The sequence below is a fragment of the Astatotilapia calliptera genome, chromosome 14 (assembly GCF_964374335.1).
Source record: "Astatotilapia calliptera chromosome 14, fAstCal68.1, whole genome shotgun sequence".
Lineage (NCBI taxonomy): Eukaryota > Metazoa > Chordata > Actinopteri > Cichliformes > Cichlidae > Astatotilapia > Astatotilapia calliptera.
In genome coordinates this window covers 6377614-6402702 of record NC_137435.1, presented here as the reverse complement: position 1 = coordinate 6402702, position 25089 = coordinate 6377614, and the positions used below count along the sequence as shown (strand labels likewise).

Genomic DNA, 25089 nt, shown 5'->3' with positions numbered 1-25089 from the left:
TAAGATTATATGGTACAAATTAGTTAATGGTAAACTCGCGCTATTTGGTAGCTCAAAGAAGTGCACCCCAGTGTTTTTGCAGTAGAATAATAAATTCAACCAAGCGGCTCTGGTTAACTTCCGGTTCTGAGTTTGGGCCACTTTGTGGCGCCAGGGGGCGGTAGCAACTCTTTCAGTCTTCTAACACGACTTGCCCGCGCAACTTGGGTGAAAGGAGGTAGGCCTCAACCTTGTTTTGTTAATATATTCCGCTTTAGTACTAAACTTTAAGCGGACTGCACAGTTCATTTTCTCCTGGACTTGCGTGCAGACATAAAGTATGGGTCGCAGCTTGCTTATTGTCTGAGTTAAAGTTTCTTCCCTTGCAGCGGCTGTCGGTGCGTTAGCTAATGCTAGGCTAAGAAGGTTAGGCGCTCAGCGAGATATTTAGATGAGTAATAGCATTAGCATCTATTTTAGGATTAGTTTTGTCTTTCAAAGGGTTGTATTGGTAACGGCTGCAATAAAACACGAGTTTAATTATTCACAGACGTGTAGTGGAACACTGTATATTCTTACAGAATCTGTCCAGCGTTGCTAGCTTAGCTAAACGGCTAACGCAGCCTATTTGGCTGTGGGCACGGTGCCGCGCAGCAGATAACATTTGAAAGTTATAGGCAGTGTTTTTAGCAGTACCTGAACATTTCCTCCCAATTTTTGTAGCAAATAAAGACAAGAAGCACCAAGCAGATATCCAAAATCACAATGAGTGTTGACGTGAAGAAACTGAAAGTCAATGAGTTAAAAGAAGAGCTCCAGCGCCGTGGCCTGGACACCAGAGGCCTGAAGGCAGACCTCGTAGAGAGGCTGAAAGCCGCTCTGGAGGCTGAAGCTCAGGCTGATGCTGGTGAGCAAGAGGATAAAGGGGATCAGCAGCAGGAAGAGGAATACGGTGATGACTACCAAGACAATGAAGATGAAACGGATGCACAAGAGCAGCAAGGTAAAGTATTATTTCATTAAACATTTCACTTCCATGAAACTAGTTTTATTACGTTGTTTTGGACTTTGATCCAGTTTCTGCCCTTTGCTGATATTACATTTTAAGCACTTCACTGTACTTAAGTATAAATTAAAGTTTCAAAGTTGGGAAATGTCAACAAACTTTTCACTTTACAAACTTTAGAACACCTAAACTAAGTTTAAAAATTTTACATTTCCAGATTCAGAAGCAGCTGAGGACTATGGTGGTGGTGATGAAGCTGAAGGTGATGCCCCTCAAGATGAAGATGAGGGCCGAGATTCAGGTGGTTACTATGAAGAAGAGGAGGCAGAAGGTAACCCCTACGAAAGTCAGACTCCTTCAGACTCGGGTCACAATGTGCCCGACTTCACAGCAGATGAGGATATTCAGAAAACTGACATGATGTCTGAGGAAGAGACCAAGCCTGCAACAAAGGAGGAAGTGGAGGAAGAGAATGAAGAGGAGGAGAATGAAAAGAATAGACAAGGTAATGTTTCATTACTTTTATTACTCAGTTGATTTTTATAGTCTTGTATTAATCTCTGATGGCACTGGTTGAGAATAGAAACGCTTTTCAGAGATTCAAGTTTTACTGCTATTTACTGCCGACATGCAGAGGTGGCACAATGACACAGTGATCTGCTTAAACTAAATGATGCTAAAGGTAGTGTAAAATTTTCCTCATGGACTTTGGCCATACAGTAAAGACATGTAAACCCAACACTCAAACTGCTCTCATACCTAGTAGAAAAAATTCAACAACTTGTTTTCATGTTAAAATGTGTTATGTTTGTTCATGTCTAATTATAGAAGTTAAAGTAGAGGTCAAAATGGAAGATGAATCTGAGGGTGCAGGTGAAAGGCAACAAGATAATCAGCATGACCAGCAGCATGGGCAAGATACCGCAGGCCAGCCAGAGCAAGTCAAAACTGAAGATGAGAGAGGTGGACACTATGGACGTAAGAGGCCGTATGAGGAGAACAGGGGCTACAGCTATTATGAGCACCGTGAGGAGAAGAGGTGGGCTTCTACATGTTTTTCTAAGTTAACTCAACTGTCTACACTCGGAATGGATAAGGCAAAGTGTATGACAATAAATACTCTGGTGTTATTGTACAGATCCCGAACACCTCAGCCTCCTGCTGAAGATGAAGAGGAGAACATAGATGACACTCTTGTTACAATTGATACATGTAAGTATGGTACATTAAATAGTGTGTGAACAAACTAGTGTCAGTGTGCTGTCTATGGTTGTTTATAAATATCAGAGACAATAGGAAGTTGGACTGTTGTAGCAGACACAGTCATTTATTCACTACATGCTTTTGTTGATGGATTACGTGTAACCGTTTAAATATATGTATGCTCTGCTCTAATCTACAGTGATAATGAGCGCCCACTATTGCTGCAGAGATGTAGACTACCATCTTATGACTGATATAGATGAAGTGTTTGATGCTTTGTGCTTAACTCTTTGGTTTTCAGACAATTGTGATTTGCACTTCAAAGTTTCCCGTGACCGCTACAGTGGTTATCCACTGACCATTGAAGGCTTTGCTTACCTTTGGGCTGGGGCACGAGCAACTCATGGAGTCACCCAGGGACGCGTGTGCTATGAGATGAAGGTAAATGGATGCGTTTGTCTAAAGGCTTAGTAGTTTTAAAGCTAGACAGATGATTCGTGCTGATGAGGTCAGACCTATTTTATGAAATTTTACCAATTTGGTATTGGGGAAACTTTACTATTAACAAGCATTATCGTCAAATGTAAGAATAGCATTAACCCTGTTGGCCTTTAAACCAATGTAGCTGAAAACACAATTTTTATAGAAGCTCTGGTTAACTTTTCTTTTGTTTTTGTTTTGTTTGTTTTTGAAATAATGTCAAGTAATCCTTCTGGTTCACACACACACGCACGCATATATGTATTAGGCAAACAAAAATCTTACTCTGATTGTGTTTGACTTTTGTTTTTTTTTAAAGATCAATGAAGAAATTCCTGTGAAGCACCTCCCCAGCAGTGAGCCTGATCCCCATGTGGTCAGAATTGGGTGGTCTCTCAACCACTGCAGCACTCAGCTTGGTGAGTGAAGCATCTGTCACAATACTCAACATGATGTTTGCTCGGTCAACTAATAAAACAATTGTTTTAATCCTGCAATGTTTTAGGTGAGGAGCCATTTTCCTTTGGATATGGAGGAACAGGAAAAAAATCCGTTGACTGTAAATTTTCAGACTTTGGTGAGAAGTTTGGCGAAAATGATGTCATCGGTTGTTACATTGTAAGTAATTGATTCATTTTCTCTAAAGCTTATCACATAAGAATTTCACACATTTCTTTAATAATGTATTCTTTATTTTAGTTATTGTGTTTTTATTCAGTAATTATGGTAGTAATCTATCATAATGCTCGCATTTTGCATATTTTACAAGTTGAGACGTTTTCTTTGCTTTGTCACTTTAAGGACTTTGACAGTGGTGACGAGGTGGAGATGGGCTTCTCTAAGAATGGAGTGCATTTGGGTGTGGCTTTCCGGACAACCAAAGAAGCCTTGGCAGGCCGTGCCCTGTTCCCTCACGTCCTGGTTAAGAATTGTGCGGTTGAGTTCAACTTTGGACAGAAGCGAGAGCCTTACTTCCCCCCACAAGAGGGATACACCTTCATCCACAATCTGGAGATGGAGGACAAGATCAGAGGTACTAAAGGACCTGCCAGCAAGTCTGAGTGTGAGGTAAGTTAGCAGTGAAATTGTACTATACAGTACATGAGGTTTTTGCCCCCAAATCTTCTGTTGTTTTGGGGAGACTAAATGCTTGATTGTTAATTGGAAGTTAGCCACAATTTGTAAATTTAATTGTAAGCAAAATAAAAAATTGATGTAGCACTGATCAGAGGTTTTTTGTTTTGTTTTTCCCCCCAGATTTTGATGATGGTTGGCCTCCCTGCCTGTGGAAAAACCACTTGGGCCTCAAAGCATGCAGAGAGTAACCCGGACAAGAAGTACAACATCCTGGGCACAAATGCTATCATGGACAAGATGAAGGTTGGTTTTGTTTGTTGTGGGTTTTTTTTTTCTTCATTACATTGTGAATGTTGGTTCTGTTCAAAGTCTTTATTTATTTTCAAACAAAGATTTTAAAATGTATTCCTTTTTCTCCAGGTCATGGGTCTGCGCCGCCAGAAGAACTACGCCGGGCGCTGGGATGTTCTGATACAGCAGGCCACCCAGTGTCTGAACCGGCTGATTGAGATCGCCGCCCGCAAGAGACGCAACTACATCCTCGATCAGGTACTGCCCCTCCAGTTACACTCTGCTTTAATACTCACCACAGTCAGTCAATGTGCCCTGATGATCACTCTCTCTCTAATGGACTATTTATTTATCTTTCAGGGGGTCTCTGTGTATTATAGAGTAGAAGAAGCATTGATCTCCCTCTTGTCACTTGCTTGTCATGCATTGTAAACGAAAATGATTAATGGCTCTCATAAGTGACAGAATATGTTATGTTTTCATCCCGCAGTATATTGCACTTGCTATTCCCTGTCATAATACAGTATTGTTTGTCTTGTGAATTTCAACAATGTACAAGTAAACCATGACTTTGTAAAGATGTTGAGAAACAAGTAAGCTCTGACTGGTGAGTAAGAAAAACACCTTCTGTTGCTAATTTAATAAGACAGAGTTGATAGCTTTTTAAAAGCTATTTTTTAAGTGAGATATATGGAACTTTTGAGTGTGTTTTTTAATAAATTGACCCCTAAGGTAAGTACTGACTAACAGCCTTTTAGATTTTCAGATCTTTGAGCTCAGGAAATGTGGGAAAAAGGTAGGTGGGTCTGATGGTGGACTGTGGCTTTTCTGTGGAAACTGTGAGTATTTGCAGGTAGGTTATATATGTGTTGTCTGGAATGGGACAAGAGCTCGTATGAAGAAAAGGTGAGTAAAGGTAAGTCTGAGGGACCCATGAGACTAGCAAGCGGTTTTTGAAGCAGCATGCTGTGGTAAATGGTGCTTTTCGGACATGTTTATATTCGATAAAAGTTGTAAAGTTGGCACTTTAGACACAGAGTGTTTTCTTTGAGGTATGTGATTTCTTTGTGTGTATATTAAGGAACCGAAATCCTATTTTTTTTTTTTTTTTTCTTTTTAAGCTTTTGGCATATATTTAAAGCTAAATTGGTTACTAATAAGAACTTGTATAAGCTTCTCACTGTTAAATTGTGAGATCATATTCATTACAAATTTAATTGACATTGGCATTACTTAGTTGTTTGTTGGTCAGTGGAGACCCCACTGAGTTCTGCTGGATGAAGAGAGAGATTGTTTGAAGTTAATACTGTGAGCTGTTTGCTGTTTAAAGTGTCCTAACCGCAAGTCTTCTATTTGAATGTCATAGCATGGCGCAGTTTGATAATTGTGCTTTGGCAGTTTTAATGTCACCTAAAAGCCTAATTTAGATAAAGCGTAATTATTAAGTGTTTGTTATTTAGCTGTAGTCCTGATTTGAAACGAGGGTTTTTGAAGCATTTTCATTCTGTTTTGAGTTCTTACACAGGCAGCAAGGATTATGGAAAAAAATGTGATTTATAATGTGGCTACATTTGACAGTTGGCACTGTCATCAAAGCAAAATGTAACCATGAGTCGTTCCTGCTGATCAGTGCTATGGAATATTTTGGGAGAAAAATCTAACAGCAGTAGTTTATAATACTGAAATTAGGTTGTTCAGAGCAAGATATGAAATATTTATGTATTTGCTATTCCACCTGGTGACTACTGCAAACTATCTCTACATTTATAATCGCTACATCGCAATAGAAGAAGAATTAACTGAATTGAAAATCAATTCAATCGAAATGGTAACTGTAATATACCTTTCGGTATTGTAACTGTTCATCTAGGGCATATTTAAGTTCTTTTAATGTTTGAGGTAAATACAAAATACAGCTTCTCTCAGTTACTGCTCTGCGTAATTGTAGCAGTGCTTTTGAAGCATATTTACAATCAGCACATAGTCATTGAATGAACACAGAATTGAGTGCGCGCATCTTGGCGTTGTCTGACAAAGCAGAAAGTTTAGTCAGCACAGGGTCCCTCTATTTACAATAACTTTCTTTAGCAGTCACTGGGTACCTGGACGCACAGACCGTGAGGTAAGTCTGTGGAGTGACGAGAGGCCAATAGTACCTGAGTAAAAACGTAGACTGACGTCCAAGCCAAACCTCTCTCACTTCATTATTGCAGGGTTCCAGCTTCCTTCCAGTGGAAAGCCATTACAAATAAACAATAACAAACAAGCTTCTACTTCTTTCTTGTCACCATTGCTAGACAAATGTTTATGGATCAGCAAGGAGACGAAAAATGCGTCCTTTTGAAGGTTTTCAACGCAAGGCTATTGTAATTTGTCCCACGGACGAGGATTTAAAAGAACGAACATTAAAGCAAACCAATGAGCAGGGGAAGGATGTGCCCGATCATGCTGTGTTAGAAATGAAAGGTAGGAACGCTGTGGAAACAATAAATAAAACACCAGATCTACTTTTTTTACTTTTTTTCTATGTGTTGTCTCTAAAATCAAACTTGGAAGATGCCCCCTCCCCCCTTCCCTCATCATAGCCTTTGGCCAGATATCAGACCTGGATATTTTTTAAAAAGTCAACATGAATCTGATTCTTATTTTTTGCCCTGTATCTACCACTTGCCATTCAGCTTACTTCTGATGCCCTGCAAACTGAGATTTCGGCTTTGTAATAGAACCAATACTGCGCAATTGGCTTCCATGAAACGAATGTTTCCAAATGACACATTTACATGCATATGTTTTTGTAAGTTAATTTGTAACACTCTCACATCAGCTGTCCTTGGTTTGCAGAGCTGTTTCCTCTTCTCACCAACTTTTTAGTTGTCCTTTGTCCCCCTCCCCACCTTTACTGAAGTCTCCCTCCTCTCCTGTGTCTGTTTAAACAAATGTTTCCTCCATGTTCCCTTGGAGGTAATTTTTGTTCCCTTTACCCTACCATCTGCTTCATTATCTGCTCTTAGTTTCTCTGATGTACTTTTCCCCTGTACAATAGTAATTAGTTTTCATTTTGTCTTCCGGTGGTGTGGCTGCTTTGGTCTTCACTACAACCCCCTCCCCCTCTTTCTCTCTCTCCCATCCTTTTTTTGCTGGATGGGCTGTCTCTTTCCTGTGGTCATCACTGCCACTCTTGAAGCCAACTTTACTCTCCCTGAGCCTTGCGACTTCCTGGAGGCAGTGACGTACGTCGAGCTGCAGCGCGACGAGGCTGAAAAGTTGATGAAGCAGTACAATGAGGAGGGCCGCAAAGCTGGCCCACCCCCTGAGAAACGCTTTGATAACAGGTCTGGTGGGTTCCGTGGCCGCGGAGGTGGTAGCTTCCAGCGGTATGACAACCGTGATGGAGCTCGTGGCAGCTACCAGAACCGCAGTGGGGATGGAGGCAGTGGATACAGAGGAGGTAAGAACTCTTAAATATTATTTATTTTTTGATAATTTCAAACTAGAAAGTTGGAACTTTCAGGTTAACATATTTTTCCTGAACACTTAATGATCTCAGTTTAACAAATGTTGCACCTGCTTTCTTCCTTTGACTTTTACGTTGGCACAGCATTTTTGTAAAATAAAATTGTTCAATAAATGTCTGTAGATATTTCATCTTTTTGTTGCGTTTTACAGGCTACAATCGTGGCAGCTATAACCAGAACAGATGGGGCAACAGCTACCGTGACGGAGGCTCTGATGCACGAAGTGGATATAACCGCAGTCAGCAGTCAGGGGGAAGCTACAGAACTGCACCCTCTTACAACAAAGGAGGATACAACCAGGTACTTAATATGATTCATTTATGGATAAAACACCATAAATTATAAAATGGGGGAAAAAATTATATCATTGTATTCTTCTTCACCCTCAGGGCTACAGCCAGAGCTACAATCAAGGGTACAACCAGGGCAACTACAACCAGAATTACTACAGCAACTACAGTCAGTACCCAGCATACAGTCAGAGCTACAGCCAGACACCTGCCACTGGTCAGACGTACAACCACCAGCAGCAGCAGCAACCACAACAGCAACCACAACAGCAGCCACAGCAGAGCTACAACCAGCAGTATCAGCAGGTACCACTAACGTCCATTTTTGGCCCTATGAACTCAGGCCGTTACTTCAATAGAGCCCAGTGGCAGAAATCCTAATGAATTCACTTTAGTAGTAATCGATCTGATGGTGGCCAAGTTTTATCCAAAGTTTTCACTGTAGAAAAACTGAATCACAAAGTTCACAACTTTAAAACAGTGTTCAGCCTTTTCTTTCTTTCTTTCTTTCTTTCTTTCTTTCTTTCTCTCTTTCTCTCTCTCTCTCTCTCTCTCTCTCTCTCTCTCTCTCTCTCTCTCTCTCTCTCTCTCTCTCTCTCTCTCTCTCTCTCTCTCTCTCTCTCTCTCTCTCTCTCTCTCTCTCTCTCCCTCCACCTTTAAGGCTTTGGAAAGGGTTTAATGATCATGAAGTATCTCAAACTTGTAAACATACTTTTAACTCTAAATGCTTCTTGCTTTGATTTACAGTATGCTCAGCAGTGGCAGCAGTACTACCAGAATCAGAACCAGTGGAATCAATATTACAGCCAGTATGGCAGCTATCCTGGACAAGGCAGCCAAGGCTCATCTTCTGGTTCCCAGTAGCTTCCTTCCTGCATCTGTACCTGCATCCACCTGTGTCCTGAACACCTCTGATAACTGCAGAAGATTGATTTTTGTACAGTCCCACATTGTGTCTCCAACCATAACATCCTCCATCTGATTTAACACAGTAGCCTTCATTTGCCATCAATCCGTGTACACCTAAATTACATACAGTTTGATGTCTTTTCATTATTTTTACTGAATTAAGTCTTATTCTAAGCAGTGACCGTGAAGTGGTAGATGATAGGTATCAAGACATTTAATGAATGTTATTGATAATGCATTCAGTGTGGATGTATGAAATCCACATTTACTACAGATTGAAGAGGTAATTGTACATTTCATAGTGTGAAGAAGGCAGGAAAAGTACAGCAAACCCTGAATACTTTTGCTTGCTTTGAGAAGAACAAAATGCATGCTTTTTACATCCATGACCCTGTCCTGTCTTGCTTTTTAATTTTCAGTTACCGATTTTACATTTTATTTACTGCAATAGACACCAAGCATTATGAAACACGTTTTTTAAATAGGTGTTGATGCTGTAGTATTTAATCCAGTCTTTGATTGAGAAAAATATTTTGCCACTCTTGACTAGTTCTATGTGCAGGGTTGTTTTTTTCTTTTCTTTTTTTCCATCCCTTTGTGATTGCGCATTTTGTCTTGTAGTTTAATCCTATTCTTTTCAAACAATTTGTTTTCTACCTGAAAATGAAAATCAGATTTTGATCAGTTACGCAAACTGTCTTGTCTTTATACAATAAATGCAGTTGTATATGCCTGTAATTGTTAATGTCCTTTTGTTCCCCTTCAGTGAAGTCAGACACAACACATACTGTCTGATTAATCATTGATATGTTTTTCGACTTTTTTTCCCAACATTTGTAAGTCATGGACAAAACAAAAGGAAGCGTTTAGCTAAAAACCATATGCCAAGTTTGGACCATATGCATGTGCAGTCAAAAACATTGGGAAGGAAATGAACATTTTAAACTGTAGTCATGATGGCCGATTAGGCTTAACAAGCTCCTTTTGCTATTCAAATGGGCAATATAGATGATGAAGTTTCAATAACAAATACTTTGTGATTTTCCACTAACTTTTTCTGACAGCTTAATTGAGTAAAAAACATATGAAATCCAATATTGCCATTTAGAATTTGATGTGCAAAACTCTACTACCAACTGGGCTAACAGATGCTAAGGTAAAACTCGATAATATAACTTTTTGACACGCGATAAATTGATACATTAGCTGTTTGTATATCAAATATCCAATCAACAGCCAAATAAATAACAGTTAAAATAGTTTTCCATTCTTTCCAAATTGACGAGTTGTCATATAGCTGCCAGTGTTACAATTAACCACAGTTTTGTTGAGGTTAGTGTTAATTTCCTACCCTGCATGTGTATATATTGTATGATCAGGAAAAGCCTGCCTATAGGTTGGCATAAATTAGGAAGTAAGGTGGTTTAGCACCAGAAAACCAAGGCACCAGTTCAAAACAATACGAGGTGTTCCTCAGTAGGAAAATCCATGTTTCTTAGCCGGATAACCAATAAAATAGCAGTGACAAAGATCAAATGAAAAACATCACACAACCATGCTTGAAACACAAATGAGTCCTTTGCTGGCCTTCTAAAATAAGTGGCCAGTAAATAGTATCAGTTCAACACGAGTCAGACACAGCTTTGTCCAAAAAAATGTGTTTGTGTCTGTGCTTTGTCCATGTGGGGAAATGAGTGCTCAGTCTGGCTCCCTGCTTTTGTCTTTGTACAGATGCAGCTCCTCCATCTTCTCCTGCAGGAAGGAAACAGGCATGGAGCAGCGGGTTCTGTGTGGTAGAGTGCTGACCTGGAAAACAAATGTCAAATTAATCATAAAGAAACTAGTCACTGTTTGTTTTTCTTATTTCACAAAGTCTTGCAAAGTGTTTTAAACTGCACTTGTAATGCTTTAACTCTGAAAGTAGTGCCTAAAATATGAGGTAGTAAAGTCTCAGCAGTCAGATGGACAAGCTGGACACAAAAAAGGATTATTTTGCTGTTTTATAACAGCATGCATGAAAACGACAGTAGAGGGAGTCATTCAAAGTTGTACATATGGAGTCCAAGCTCACAGTATTCTTAACGGAGTTATCATTTTGTACTGTGTCTGGTAGCAACTCAAAGTTTTTAATCTTAAATGAATCCTTGCTGTATTATTTCATTATGCAATCATGGCATTTTTCACATATAAACAGGATCACAGAGAAGAAAAGGTTAAGAAACACTTCCTTTCTGAATGATCACTTTGCAGGAACTTGCACCATTTCTCACCTTTCTCAGTGATGGACGAGAGTGAAGGTGGTTTCCCTTTTTGTCCTTCTTCTCAGGTGTCCAAACTCCAGGATCCGTCTGAGTGGAGCGGTCGGACAGTACTGATTCACTGGTGTTACTTTTCCAGTCAGATGTACCCTTATGGTGCTCTGTTTCATTACTCAGGGGAAAAACAAAGGTCTCCTCTTCCGAACCTGACCAGAAAAAATAATAATATTAAATAATAATTTTAGAGACTTTTTACTGACAGAAGACAGTGTGTGCTTTGCGGACTGTATATGAAGAAGAAAGGACGCACTCCAGCTGTTGCCCTTGGTTCTTAAATCAGGTGCGGGGGTGCATGGACAGGACCCAGTCGTGTTTTTGTGTTTCTTCAAGCACTCAATACCCACCAGATCTCTACAGTGTCTGTGGCAGTTTATCCCACAGTCTGGAAGACAGAGAAAATGTTAAGCTTTTAAAGCACTACCACTTTAAGGATTCGTTCACTCAGATTAAGAAAACGTTTTGTGGATTATCCAGAGTAATCAGACCATTGTTTTTGGAACAACATAGCCTATTTCAGTGTTGACGTGTAATTTTGTAATGCTTTTAGCGTTACAAACTAAATTACTTCAATAGCAGAGGAAATGTCAAGAGGCCACATGTTCAGGGAATTGTCCTCTTAAACTCTGTCTTATTCTATTGGGCAAATTCTTGCTCAGATCAAGCTGATTACTCTTGACAGTTGATTAGAAGGTTAAGATCTCTGATCGTAGAGGTTTATTTTTGTGTTTCTGAGCCTACCTTTACAGTGGTAGCCCTGTTTGGTGACACCCCATAGCTGCAAGATATGACAAATTACAATTTGACTAAATTTCTACAAAACCCAAAACAATGAGAAAAAAGAAACAAACAACAAACAAAGCTAATGACACTCACAAAGCCTCTACATATATCACAGAATGTTGGTCGTTTGTATGTGGTTTCATGGAAGTTATGCGCGTCATTGAAGTTGTACCCCAACTTGGCACATACGGACATTCCCCTCATGAAGTAAGAGGTGATTTCTTCACGGCTGATTTGTCCCTCCCTAGGCAGAAAATTTTCCAAAGTGCAACATAGATGTAAGTAAGTTGTCCTTTCTCTGATTTGCATTTAGGTCATGACGAGAGGCCCGCGTGTGAGCTGCAGCTTCCTCACCTGTCAGTTTCTTGAGTACAGAAGGAGAAGGGGAAGTTGGCTGCTATTTTTTCAAATTCCTCCAGCGAAATGTAGCCATCCTGATTGTGGTCATAATTCTTCATTATGGACTGCAGGGGGCAACAGAACGATCAGATATTCAGTTCCACTTGTCAAGGAACAGTTTGCTAGTTCTGCTTTAGGCTGCCAAGTAATAAGGAAGTGAGAGACATCAGGTTGTTGCAAAGTCACATACTCACATCCACCATCTGTTTGACGTGTTTAGATATGGTGTCGGGGTCGAGCCTGGGGGTGACTCCTGAACCCCACTCTGCCACTACTGGGGGTTTAACTGGAGCTACAGGCTGTGGACAAACAGATGCAGCAATGAGACACGAAGACTGTCAGACAAGCAAAAATGCACACACCCACCACATAATACACTTCCCTAACGTACAGCGCTTTGATGTGGCTAACTTTGATGTATTTAAGCACTGCGTCTCTGCTTTTGTTTTGAAGAACACGTTACACCCACAGAAAGTGCGCAAATGTCCACCCGCTTATAAGAAGAGGTTAAAGTAAGTGTGAACCTGTGTACCGTTACAAAGAGCTTCACTTCAGCTCTACTGACCTGAACCTTGGGGTTCTTGGGTTCCTTGGCATATGAGAGTTCATATATCTCATCCTCAGTGTAGTATAAATCTAGGGAGAGCTGAAACATTAACACAGAACAGAATTTCAGATGTTTGTGACTTCGTGCTATCTAACTTTGTAAAAATCCCCTTCTTGTTTCTTGTTCTAGTACCGTGAGCAGATGCAGCAGGTCTTTGTTGGCCTCAAAGGGTGGTGTACAGCTGTGGAGGGCCAGCAGGTCATTAATGTTGCTATAGAGGTGCTGCAGCTTGCTCAGGTTGATTTTTTCCTCATCTATGTAGTCCGGCAAGGCCTCATTCAGCGAGATCAGATCCTTTAGATGGACACCCAAAATGGGAACCTTGAAGCCGGTGCACTCATTGTAAACCCGACGGTAGTTGCTGTAATTACTCCGCGACGAGAGCAGCTCTGTCATTTCACTGAGAGCCTGACAGAAAATAAAGATTGACAAATAGTGATTAAAAAATATATATTTTTAAAATATTTAACTAAGCCTTTTTTTTTTGTTTAAATGGAAAACAGTGAATCGTCTAAGAGTAATCTAAGATATGGCAAACCTTTGCACACGTTTGTCCAGTTTGTCTAGAAACAGCTGGCTAGCTGTGATGAGACCATACAGCTAAAAATGTAAAAAATCTATAAAAACTCTTCAGGATATGACAAAGCAACCCCAAGAGGGCAGTTGAAGGTGTTGTCCCACACAGGAAAAACAAGAGGTAAAAATGGAATGTGTACCAAACACTTCTCTGAGTTAATGTTACGCCCCAAAACATTCTTTCTCATATGTACAGTAAGTTTAGTTGATGTGTATGACATGCAAATATCACTTTTTGAATGCCACCATATCTAACAAAAGATAAAGAATTACCAGAAACACCACTTACTGGGTTAGCAGGTGAAGAAACAGACATTGCAATGATTAAGCAAAGCAATGTCTAAACGTTTACACCCTTGTGGCGTGACAGGCACTAACACTGACTCATGATTACACGCAATATTTAAAATACCTTAGTGACATCAGGAGGCAGCAGGTTAGAAGTGTCTTTGAGGCGGGAGATTGAACTGTGACAGAGGCCTCCAGTTACGGCCATGAGAGTGTTAAAGTTTTGCAGAGATCGAAGTTTCTAAATGGAAAAGAGCATAAGAAATAACTGTAAATTAGAAAAAGTGCACCTGAAACAGTAGACCTGGCAGCCAAACCAAAATGCGTCTTAGCTCTTATTTCAGTTTTTGTGATGTTGCCTCCCCAGGTACTTTACCTGAGCCACATGAATGAACTTGGTGAAGACCTGGGCTCTCTGCTGGGCTGTGTGTCTGCTAAGAATCATCAGCTGGACCCACTGGGAGACCCCATTACACATCATCACTGAACGCTCCAAAGCAGGATTGTCCCGGACTGAACCTCGTACTACATAGCTGCGGTAATCCAAGAACTGTCCGATTAGAAAAGAGTTCAAGCAATAAAGGTTATTCGTAATTTTAACATTTTGAATCATTTTCTCATAAAAATAAAACAATATTTTATCTTCTGATTGTGGCTTCAGAGTAAAAGAAAAAGTTGTGGCACAACTTTGCAATTTCACAAACCATCTGGAACATCTGGAGGGAGCCTGACTGTCAGTAAAACCAACAGATACGGTGACCACTATCGACTGTATGGCACCATTTACTAATACTTTGTAAAGGGACTGAGACTATAGATGTAGGTACTATTAGGCAAATTGATACACTGAAACCATTTCCCATAAAGTGTTCACACTTCCTATTGAAAGTTAGAAATGCCATCAACTACAATGCAAGTTACGCAACAGGATTTCTCACAATGTGGCAGAAAAACTTGTTCTTACAAATAACATATTACTGATAGTGTGATTAAAACAAAATGACCAATGTTCATGGAAAGTGTCACCATTTAAACTGTCAAAAATACAGTGAACCTTTAACATTTTTACAGTATAATATTTTTACTTTAACATACTTCATGCTCAGCTGTGTGTAGAATGAATGAAGATGCCATTAAACTACACTGTTTAGCAAAAAACCTCAAACGCTGACAAAGAATGCTTAACTAAAGAGCTTTAGCTTGAATCTTAGATGATTTTATGATTTATCCATTAATTTTGCTACTAGGCTATAATAACATCTTTACAAGAGGACTAATTATCATAACCACATAATGTACTGGTACTAATAATGATACCAAAAGTAAAACTTGTCTATGCATATTCATTAACTCTGAGTGCTTATTTCAGGACTAGGAACATCTCTGTGAGTCATGGCAACATGATGGTGTCTCATCGGGTGAAAAACCTAAGAAATAGTGAGAAGTTGTTTGGTGAACTTACTGATACATTACAGAAGTTTTTAAACTCAAGGTAGCTGAGATGCTCAGCCATCTCGTCTGGCTCCATGTGATCGAATATTAAAGACACCTTCCTCTTCTTCACAGAAGGTGAGGGTGCCTGTGATATGTTCAGGTGAGGGCTTCTAGGAAAGGCAACAGGACAAAAATCATCATTCTATTTATAGGATTGTTTATTGTTTATATATATATATATATATTTTTTTTTTTAACTGTTTTTAGACATATTTATATATATGCAGTTTTTCCAGGGTACAACGGTAAATCAAACAGAAACATGACTCACAAGCAGGAGTTCTCGATGAGCTGCGAGTGTTTCTCCTCTCCTCCATCTGACCGGACCAGTGCCCACAGGTCCCCCATGGTCTGTTCAAGGTGGGGGTCCACCTCAAATACCGCTGGGAACTGGCTGATCCACTGCCTTGCCACAAAGCAAAACAGAAAACATGTTTACTACTCGCAAATAGAGCAGGATAACCAGTTCCGTCATACTCCATCATTCAACGGTCTCGAGTGTCCTTACTCACCTGGCAAGGTGGCGGATCTGTGTCCGCCTGAGTCCTCTCTTGTCGGAGGGACAGTCCTTATAAGTAAGAATAATAGTCAAGGCTCTAAACACACTGTGCAAATTATACCAAACAGTAGGGATATATACTTGAAATCTGCTTTGCAAACATGGAGTGCAAAACAAAGCCATGCTTGTTTCCTGATCTGATTAATCAACATGGGCATGTGATTGGGAGAAGTGCACCAGTGGAACCAGAGTATTACACTGAGTGGCAGTGGAGGATATAGAGTGAGAAGTTTCTGGGCAAATGCCTCAGATGGCACAACCCAGCTGTGCATCATCAGGGTCATGTGGACCAACTGGGTCCCTCTTGGGCTGGAAGTCTTGCCCTCTGAATCTGCAAGCAAAACGGAGCAGTGGATTCACAGGAGGAGGATTAATGTGATTAAAAACAACAAACAGTGCAATAGGCAACGAGTTTATGTCACACCAAGCAGCTCAGGTAGAGTGGAGATTTCAGACTTTCTCTAGGTATGCCTGTTTTTATCAACAGAAATATATATTAATTATAATTTAAAGGTTCAGTACAACCAAACTACCTAGTTTTATTTTACCCTAACATTTCCCTAGGAAAGCTTTATATTATGCCAGTTAACTAGATCATTATTTTGAGTTTTTCTACTGTCACATTTCAGGACCTTTAACAGTTGATATCCAAAAAATGTATTTGTGTAATTTTAATGAACTGACTGATACACCAACAGAGGAGGCGATAGAGATAGAGATAGAGAGATTTGTATAGTTTAACATTGCATGGGAATGACTGGCTGGCTTCTGTAACCCAACAGAACAAAGCTTGATTGTATGAGACTGCTCTTTGTCTCTCTCCATCCCACCCTGTCAGTTTCTCTCACCCCCACCCCCCACACTTTCCCTCATCCCTCAATTATATAACCTTGTTGTTGTTAAAGTGTAAAACCACATGGCAAACAGAGACTGACCAAAGCAGTTTAGGCAGCGCTGTATGAGGTCATCCAGGCTGGCAGCACTGGCACTGGGAGCAGAACTGGGGCTCTGCAGGGCCCGGGTGATGTCCTGAGGACTGGGACATGTATTCCTCCTCCGGGGGCCCAGGTTTTTGCCCTTTAGCACACCAGGACTCTCCACATTGGACTTCCTAAGAAAGTGAGACAGACAGAAAGGCAGATAGAGAGTGAAAGCGAGAGCGAGAGAGGGAGAGAAAAGGGGAGCATAAGTAGCCTAAAAAAGTAGAACAATGTGTGACGAGATAGTTCAAGCCAGCATTAGAGGAAACACAGCTCCCCACATCTGATAAGCTCTGCTACAGCTCTGCTGCTGTCTGAGCCATCATGCACAAGCAGACTAACTGCACGCAACAGCTCAGACGCTTCTCTAAATTTGTCAAATAAGTAAAAGACTTGAAGTAGTGGGGGACTTTTCATTACTGACATTAGATGGGTGGCCAGTTGTGTCACACATTTAAATGTTGTACTGTATTTTTACTCCCGTGCTTTTAGAAACTTTATAAGAATTAGTTTTGATCGGGATTTTTTTTTCTTTAATTGCAGGTGCTAATGGTGACATAGGCCAGAGCAACTTTTATTTTTAAACTCCTATTAATGTCACGGAAAATCTGGAACAGACAACATGAGAGATTAAATAAGGCATAGTGACTGCTATAAGTCCTTTTGTTTTTGATAAGTGGTACTGAAGTTACAAAAAAATCTATAAGTCTAAAAAAGTAAAACATCAAAACATATTTGGATGCTGTTAGTATAAAAATACATCACCCATCAGTTTTTATAAGACACTGAAATTATGCTTTCTTGTTGTCGAAAACAAAATAGATTTGCCACATCTCACAAGTAAACTAGGCAAGAACGGAAGATCTCTCTTTGATTCACCTCGCAGCCTATAGATACAGTATGTAACCACAAGACCCATTTGTTTTAGTAATCATACACTGGTGACTGGTGTCCTGCTACTGATGTGGCAGAACGCTGATGCAAATTTTCCCTTTTTTGGACTTCAATGGAAATTTGCAACTGAGGAGAATCCAGCCTAGTCATAGCATATAGGCCATCCCTTTGTGCATACTTTATGCTGAAGCTGGACTGATGCTAAGTGCGAGTAGAGTTACAAAAACAACTTTTTAGACAACAAAGATAAGGGAGAGATACTACATTTTATGCTTAAACACAACAGTTTTCTGTTTCATGATTATGTTGATGCTTCCTCTTCAGATCAGTGGCTCAGTTGTGCAATATCTGACCGTGTTTCACAATAACCAGTGAAATTCTTAACTTTTTTATTGGTTTCTATTCTTTGCTTTTTCATCTACATTTTAACTGGTATAGTTACCTCAGTTTTGCAAGAGACTTAAGAGAAGTCTAGATCCACAATTACCAAACATTAATGAAACTACATTTTGCAACAAACCTGCCCATTAAGAGTGTCTGTCATTTTTTTTTTAAAGGTGGTGAAGCTTTGTGTTGCACTTAAGACATTTTGTATTCGTGCATCTGAGCAAACACTGAGTAGTATGTAACCAATATGAAACTGTCAGTCTATACTGCAGATAATGTGATGAAATTGCCAGGAAACAACTGTGAGTTCAGAGAACTGGTGACAAGTTCCCTGAATGACCAGACCTACATCCCCTTCTTTTAACCTAAGCACTCAGCTTATTTCCCCAACCCACTCACCACATTGGTACATTCTCATATAGTTTATGCATTACTAAACATACACCTGCACCCACTGTCCAGACACTCAAAAACATATAAAATGGCAGAACACTTATAGATACACAGGAACATGTGGTGACATTCACTTATCTATTTATACCACAAGCTGCCTGTACGTGCTGTTCCATCTAGTCATCACGCAACATATTTCACTCTCAGAGACATCTAGACTCAAAACATTAGGGCAGGGGTGGGCAATCTCAGTCCACGAGGGCCGGTGTCCCTGCAGGTTTTAGATCTCACCTTGGGTCAACACACCTGAATCACATGATTAGTTCGTTACCAGGCCTCTGGAGAACTTCAGGACATGTTGAGGAACTAATTTAGCCATTTAAATCAGCTGTGTTGGTTCGAGGACACATCTATAACCTGCAGGGACACCGGCCCTCGTGGACTGAGATTGCCCACCCCTGCATTAGGGGGATGTCAGTGATGAACCAGACTCCATCACTCTTCTTCCTCGTACTCAGGCTCCAGGTGACTGGTTTGGAAACCTGCTGGGCAACAAAGATCTGCCTCTTGTGCTCCTCCCCTCTGCCTCATTACACAGTCTGGCTACTGAATTCAAAACACTAACATTAACAGCACAGCATGCAACATTTTCAACAAATATATTTTAAGGAGAGGAAAGCTTGTGAAATCAAGATGCCTCTGTCATTTTATCTATACTTAGCTGCCTTTTAGGTTTCTGCAAAAGTGTACTGTGAAACTTAAATCTCATGCTGGGTAAGGTCTTTGCTTTAAGTTAAGCTGTTACATTCTGTAGAGACTGTGAAGTCCATCGATTAAAAAAACAATGCAATTTGGGATTTTGACTATGCAGATAACACTGACTTAAAGATATTACCTGATCCAGATTGAAAATGAACCAATAATCACCTAATTCGTTAACAGTCTCAATAAATTATGAGAATATCTATTCTATGTTCTCAAGTGTTTCCAAGTCCGTTATTTCTTTTACGTGTTTGGATTGAAGTATGTACACTAATTTTGTACATTTAAAAACAAAACTGAGTGGTTTTCTAATCTCAATGTCCTTTGCAACATATCACCTTTCTCAGTGAATTCACCTGCTGTCAAAGCACTTGCACATACGTGAGACACGGCAACTACAAACAGAAATGCTGACGGGGAAATGTTGTTGATGTCATAATGTTATTCAGGGAATTTCCCCCGAGTGCTGAGTAGGTAACACACAAAACATCAGTCAAAGGTATGTTTTCTGTGTAGTGACACTGACCACCTTCAATGACAGAGAGCCATTTGAAAATAGAGTGTAGTGGATATGGATGCAAATTAGAACACAGTTACTGTTTGGGAATTTGCATTGACTTTTTCCAAAGCATAGGGCAACTTGAAAAGCACTCCCTTTATTTAGCATGCCATCTATAGGAACAACCTTTGTGTTGAAAAGAAAATCCTTGTGCATGACATGAGATGACATACTTATTCATTTGGATCCTGCTCCATTGCATCACTGACTCTTTTTTCAGGAAGACCTTCCATTCCTCATTTTCCTCACTAACTCCTACTTTGCTCACTTTTTTCCTCTTCCTTCATCCTTGTTCTATTCATTCCATTCAGGAAACAGCTTCTCCTTTTCTCTCTGGAAATCCCCCTCACTCTCTTTCCCATCTGTGTTGAGACTCCTGGCTAAAGATCCAGTAACCCCCTCCCCTTGCTCCTGCTCTCACACTGGCGGGGGGATATGCAAATTCCTCTCTTTCTTTCCTTAATTGATTAATTGAAGCCCAGGCCCTTTGAAGGCCTTGTTTGTGTACTGCTCTTTTCCCCTGCTCTCCCCTCTCCCAACCCATATTCTTGTTTCCCTCTGCATCAAGAGGATGCATCTTCTGCAAGGAGCTATTGACCCCTCCCCTCCTTAGTACTGTATATAGTGCAATCATATAGTCCTGTGCAAAAGTCTTGAGAAATCCCCAAATTCTTTATATTTTGCTAGGAAAATGGGAGCTAGGGGCAGCCATTCATTAGAACATTCAAGTGTGCATCGAGATACAGTATAGAAACACTATTTTTTCAATTATAATGAGTAGTCAAGCTTTTTTGTAATTTCTTTAAATAGTCCTCAGGAATAGGTCATGCTGCCTCTTCAAGAACATTCAAAGTTCATTTTTGGATGCTGGCTGCCTTTTGTTCTGTTCTCTGTCAAGATCTTCCAGTGCTCCCTTAATATTGTTGAGCTCTGAGCTCTGGGGAGGCCAATCCATGACCTATAGTGTTCTGTTATGTGCTTTCAATCCAGGTATGTTTTTAATGAATTGGCAGTGTGTTTGGGATCATTGTCACATTGAAAAATGAAAAACCGGATATTCAGATGCTTTGGATGCTCAATCAAAATCTGATAGTACCTTTGTGTATTCAAAAGTAATTAATGGCAAGACCTCCAACAACACTACCAGAAAGGCAGCATCACACCATGACAGAGCTGCCACTGTGTTTTACAGATGGCTATAGACACTGACTGTTGTACCTCTCTCCTGACCTTCTCTGTGAATACTGAGGGCAATCCTCCACTGAGACCATTTCTGGTGAACCTTTAGCAGATAGTAGCTTGATCGACTGAAGGGTCAGATGTGTTTCTCATGCCTGTATCACATCTTTGAAATTCTTCTTCCTATTTCTTACAGACTTGACATTTAGATAATGTTTATCTGCTATAGATAGTTTGCTAGTCCTGGTACTTTGTCTTTTGCCCTTCATTTACCATAATTTCTAAGCACGCATTGCAATCCATGCCATTTTTAACTAGGTCTTTGGGAATCAAGCACAAATACTATATTATGTGTGTCAAAGTTCAACTAAAGAAACAGGAATAAATGATGTGCTTTTTTTGGTGACAGACTGCTAATAGCAAAATGCCTAAATATACAAATTAAAATGGATTCATTCCTTAGGTTATGTGCCTTTTTCATACTTGAATGATTCATAGGTTGGTGTTAAGTGGCTTAATGAAGAAATAACAATAACAAAAAACGGAACAAAATAGTCCCCTGAAAATGTTCAGGTAAAAGAGAGCCAATATCCCCCCAAAAAACCCCAAACACTGAAAGACCCTTAGGACGCTGTTCAAGAGCACTTTACAATTACAAGAAAGTCTGGCTGCTTGGAAGCAAACTATCAAGAAATGAGGAGTGGCTCAAGACTTTTACTCAGTACTGTACCTGTTCAACTAAGCACTACACTCTGTTCTCTCCAATTTTTGGAAATTCTCTCTCTGGTATACACACATGTATGTTTAACCTATAACAATAATTCTAATGTGACTTACTTCCCTAATTTTCCACTATTACAATTTAGTTCCACGTTGAGTTTGTTCCATGCTTCTCTTTAGGGTTTTTTTTTTTTTTAGAGATTTTACAAAGATTTCTACATTTCAGGAATGTGTTATTTATTGTCTTACATATTGTTAAACTCATATGCATAACTGATAAAAATACAATGCTGACCTTATGTGATAGTTCTAGACAGTCTTGCCACTGAAGGGGAAACTCCATACCCTCAAACTCAGGTAACTAATTGGACAAAACTCACATTTGACTACCTCAACATTTAACATACAACCCTTTCATTCCAAGTAATCTGATAAGATCTGTGGTCACAACTGCAGCAGTAAAAAATGCCTCTGAAAACACAAACATATAGGTTCTCTGCTGTATCTAAAATCGAATGCAAAAAACATCACTGCACTGACGTGAAAAAGGAGATTACTGGACAGAACAGAAAAGCAGAACGCATTTCCATGGAAAGGCAAGCAGGCAGCTCTCCACAGGCACGCACAACTGTTGAATGTTGGCTCTCACTTGTGTGCAGTACACACAAATAATTTGAGAAGTTGATAGTCTTCACTGATATGCAGGTCAAAACATTAACTGCAGCCTTTATTTTAACCCAAAGCCTCCATGTGCACAGTGTTGAATATGACAATAAATGGCAGAAGAGGCATACACTAGATGCAGAAATAAATGTCCTTGTTTCTCTTTGACTTTGTCAAGAACCTTTGCACAAACCACACCACATCTCAGTTACAACCTCAATGTTCACACATCACTGCTGCACTCAAAACACTTGCTGCTGACACATACTTAGACTTACACTTGTTAAGAAACTGAGGTGCAAATGGTTCTGCGAGCAGCGAACTCTCAGGTTTAACGCCCTGTCTCTTTTTTCTTATTTAATTACCTTTTGTTCTTGTTCATTGCAGAGTTCTTCTCCTCAGCAACACTCCTCCTCCACTGGTGATCCGTACAGGCATTTGAGCACGTCTCTACAGCTCCATGGTTGGCCTTGCTCCTCCTTTATCTCCTCTGTGTCCTCTATGTGTTACTGTGCACTGGACAGCAAGAGCAGGCACAGCAGGGAGGGCTGCTCGAGGTCGAAGGCTGCTCACCTACACTCATCGACTAAACTCCGCGCCTAAGTCCTGCTTATCAAACGACTCTATGAGTGAGTTAACCTCCTTCTCGCTTTATCTGTCAACCACAAATCAGTAACAAAGCAGACCTCATGCCTCCGTTTCCTGCAACAAAGCAGACATGCCAAGACAAAATGCCCCAAAGAAGCCTCGAAGTAGAGTGCAAAAACTCGCAACAGTCATTCACTCGTCCCCTCAACATAAACAAGTCAGCATCTTAAATGGAGGAACTGGCTCTGATAGATAGGGGAACTCACATCAGTTTCTGTGTGTGTGTTTGTGTGTGTTTGTGTGTGTGTGTGGCCGTGTGCAAGGGGGAGGGGAGAGCGAGTGAGAGAGAGAGAGAGTTAGAATTGTGAACACAAATGGAGTACCAATAGAGGAAGGAGGAGGAGAGTTAGAGAGAGATAGTGATGAGCAATCATATGAGCATCAGTGTACTTCAAGAGGGGAACTCTCGGGTTCTTTTTAAGTGTCAACACAGGAAAAAAAAATAGGCCACACCTTAAAGCCTCTTTCTGATACAGTTTTCTGTGTCACTGTCAAACCCTGGCAAAAGAATTAAGTTACTAAGGAGGAATCATCAAGGGCCTGGTGACACTGTTGAAACCGGACACGTGTCTCCCCACTGGATCTCCAGGGTGCCCCACATCACGTCTATCTTCCTGATTTCTCCTTTTCTTCTTTTTTTTAAACTGCCGCTGTCATTTCTCAGGGTAGCAAGTGATTACACAGGGAGGTAGTGTTTGTGCTTGTGAATGTCGCTGTGCAGCTGGACAGGGAGGCTCAAAGGAATCCTTGTTTTAACACCCCAAGAGGAAGAGGCAACCAAACAGGGGACATTAATGTCCCCAAGTCTGCAGAGGTGGCTTCTTTGCTGCAGGAAGCTGAGTGGCTGGCAGAGACAGTGAGTGGGCGACACTGCATTCAAAAGCAAAGAGAGATGCACAGGGCTCCCGCAGACCTTGCATGCCAAGTCAAAAACACCTAACATGCACTTGGATTTCGCTGAGAAGTTAGATTATTGAAGATCTCCAGGGGCGTACATGCACATGTTGCAGAAAGACACAACACGCCATTTCCGGACAATGTGGTAAACTTACTGTAATCTTAAGCAATGCTTCTTTAAAACAGGAAGCGCCACTCAGCTGGTGAAGAACATTGGACAAAAGAACAGCTAGTGCCATTTTACTATAACTCAACACGCTGGCACGCCCACGTTACCTGCAGCGTTACCTGAGTTTTAAAGCCCCCATAAGACTTTTGTCGTAACCACTGCGTATATTTCTATATGTTTTTTTGGTATCTATTATGTATGCAAAGTACATATTTTGAAAATTCGCAGCAAAACCACCAAACGTGATGCTTACAGTCTACGGAGCAGCCGTCCTGTTACGTGGAAGAGCTGAAAGTTTCATTACATCACATGTTTGCAGGGGATTCCTCCCTTTGCTTGAACCAGGTTTCAATAAAACAGTAAAATAACTCCATCTGAGTTAATTAATCAATTCCTTTAAACAACACCTATCTTATTTTGACTGTAATACTGTCATGACCTCTAATATATATCGTTAATTAATTATTTCGCTTGAGAGACACCTGTAAAGCCTTTTCCCATCAGTTCTCTGTATTATATTGCCTCCTTCAGGCGTACTGCAGCAACTGCACATAAAGCCAGCACGATTCGTGAGTTGGCAGAAAACGGGAGTCAGCAGGTTACTTCTGAATCGAGACTCATATTCCCAGAATTCATGTTAGTTCCGCCTCAGTGGCGTATCGCCTTCTTCACCGCCTCTTTTCCTCCTGCTCTCCGTTATCCGCTGAAAGGAGTTGTGTCCCGGCGAGCAGCGTCCTGAAACAGCTTTTCCGCTGCTAGCTGCGGTTGCAGTGGGAGATGGATGAGAAAGAAAGCATGCTCAAGGATGCCAGATGGAGACAGGGGAGGTAGGGATGTGTGCATGAGCACAGTGTCTGAAGGCTGGTCACCGTTGCTGTGAGAGTGTGATGTGCTTTTCTCCCCCCCAGCACTCAGACTTCCAGATTTATTGTCTGGTGCATCCCTTCTGCCTGTCAGGAGGGGTGTGACACGGACGCTCCTGCAGATCCACTGTTTCAATTAAAAGCAACTGTTGGTTTTCTGAAAAGATGGCTTTTCAAGGGGAAAGCTTATGCCATGCAAAAAAT

At 40.6% G+C, this 25089-nt stretch overlaps 2 protein-coding genes across 2 annotated transcripts; one reads left to right on the top strand and one right to left on the bottom strand.

Annotated features, from left to right (window-relative positions):
* The first annotated feature begins 66 nt into the window (after positions 1-66).
* Positions 67-9483, top strand: hnrnpul1 (heterogeneous nuclear ribonucleoprotein U-like 1). Its single transcript, XM_026191535.2, has 16 exons — positions 67-217; positions 703-982; positions 1203-1490; positions 1814-2024; positions 2124-2197; positions 2490-2629; positions 2988-3087; positions 3174-3286; positions 3470-3736; positions 3926-4048; positions 4166-4294; positions 6334-6502; positions 7221-7484; positions 7703-7851; positions 7941-8147; positions 8589-9483. The coding sequence occupies exons 2-16, from the start codon at positions 745-747 to the stop codon at positions 8703-8705; spliced, it is 2589 nt and encodes an 862-aa protein (XP_026047320.1). The 5' UTR covers positions 67-217; positions 703-744; the 3' UTR covers positions 8706-9483.
* Positions 8667-23171, bottom strand: rasgrp4 (RAS guanyl releasing protein 4). Its single transcript, XM_026191537.2, has 17 exons — positions 22674-23171; positions 16707-16882; positions 15991-16102; positions 15725-15787; positions 15484-15618; positions 15181-15322; positions 14095-14268; positions 13843-13959; positions 12987-13262; positions 12813-12893; positions 12442-12546; positions 12203-12312; positions 11942-12092; positions 11807-11843; positions 11319-11450; positions 11021-11214; positions 8667-10556 (listed from the first exon to the last, which is right to left on the bottom strand). The coding sequence occupies exons 1-17, from the start codon at positions 22688-22690 to the stop codon at positions 10449-10451; spliced, it is 2130 nt and encodes a 709-aa protein (XP_026047322.1). The 5' UTR covers positions 22691-23171; the 3' UTR covers positions 8667-10448.
* Between the last annotated feature and the right edge of the window lie 1918 nt (positions 23172-25089).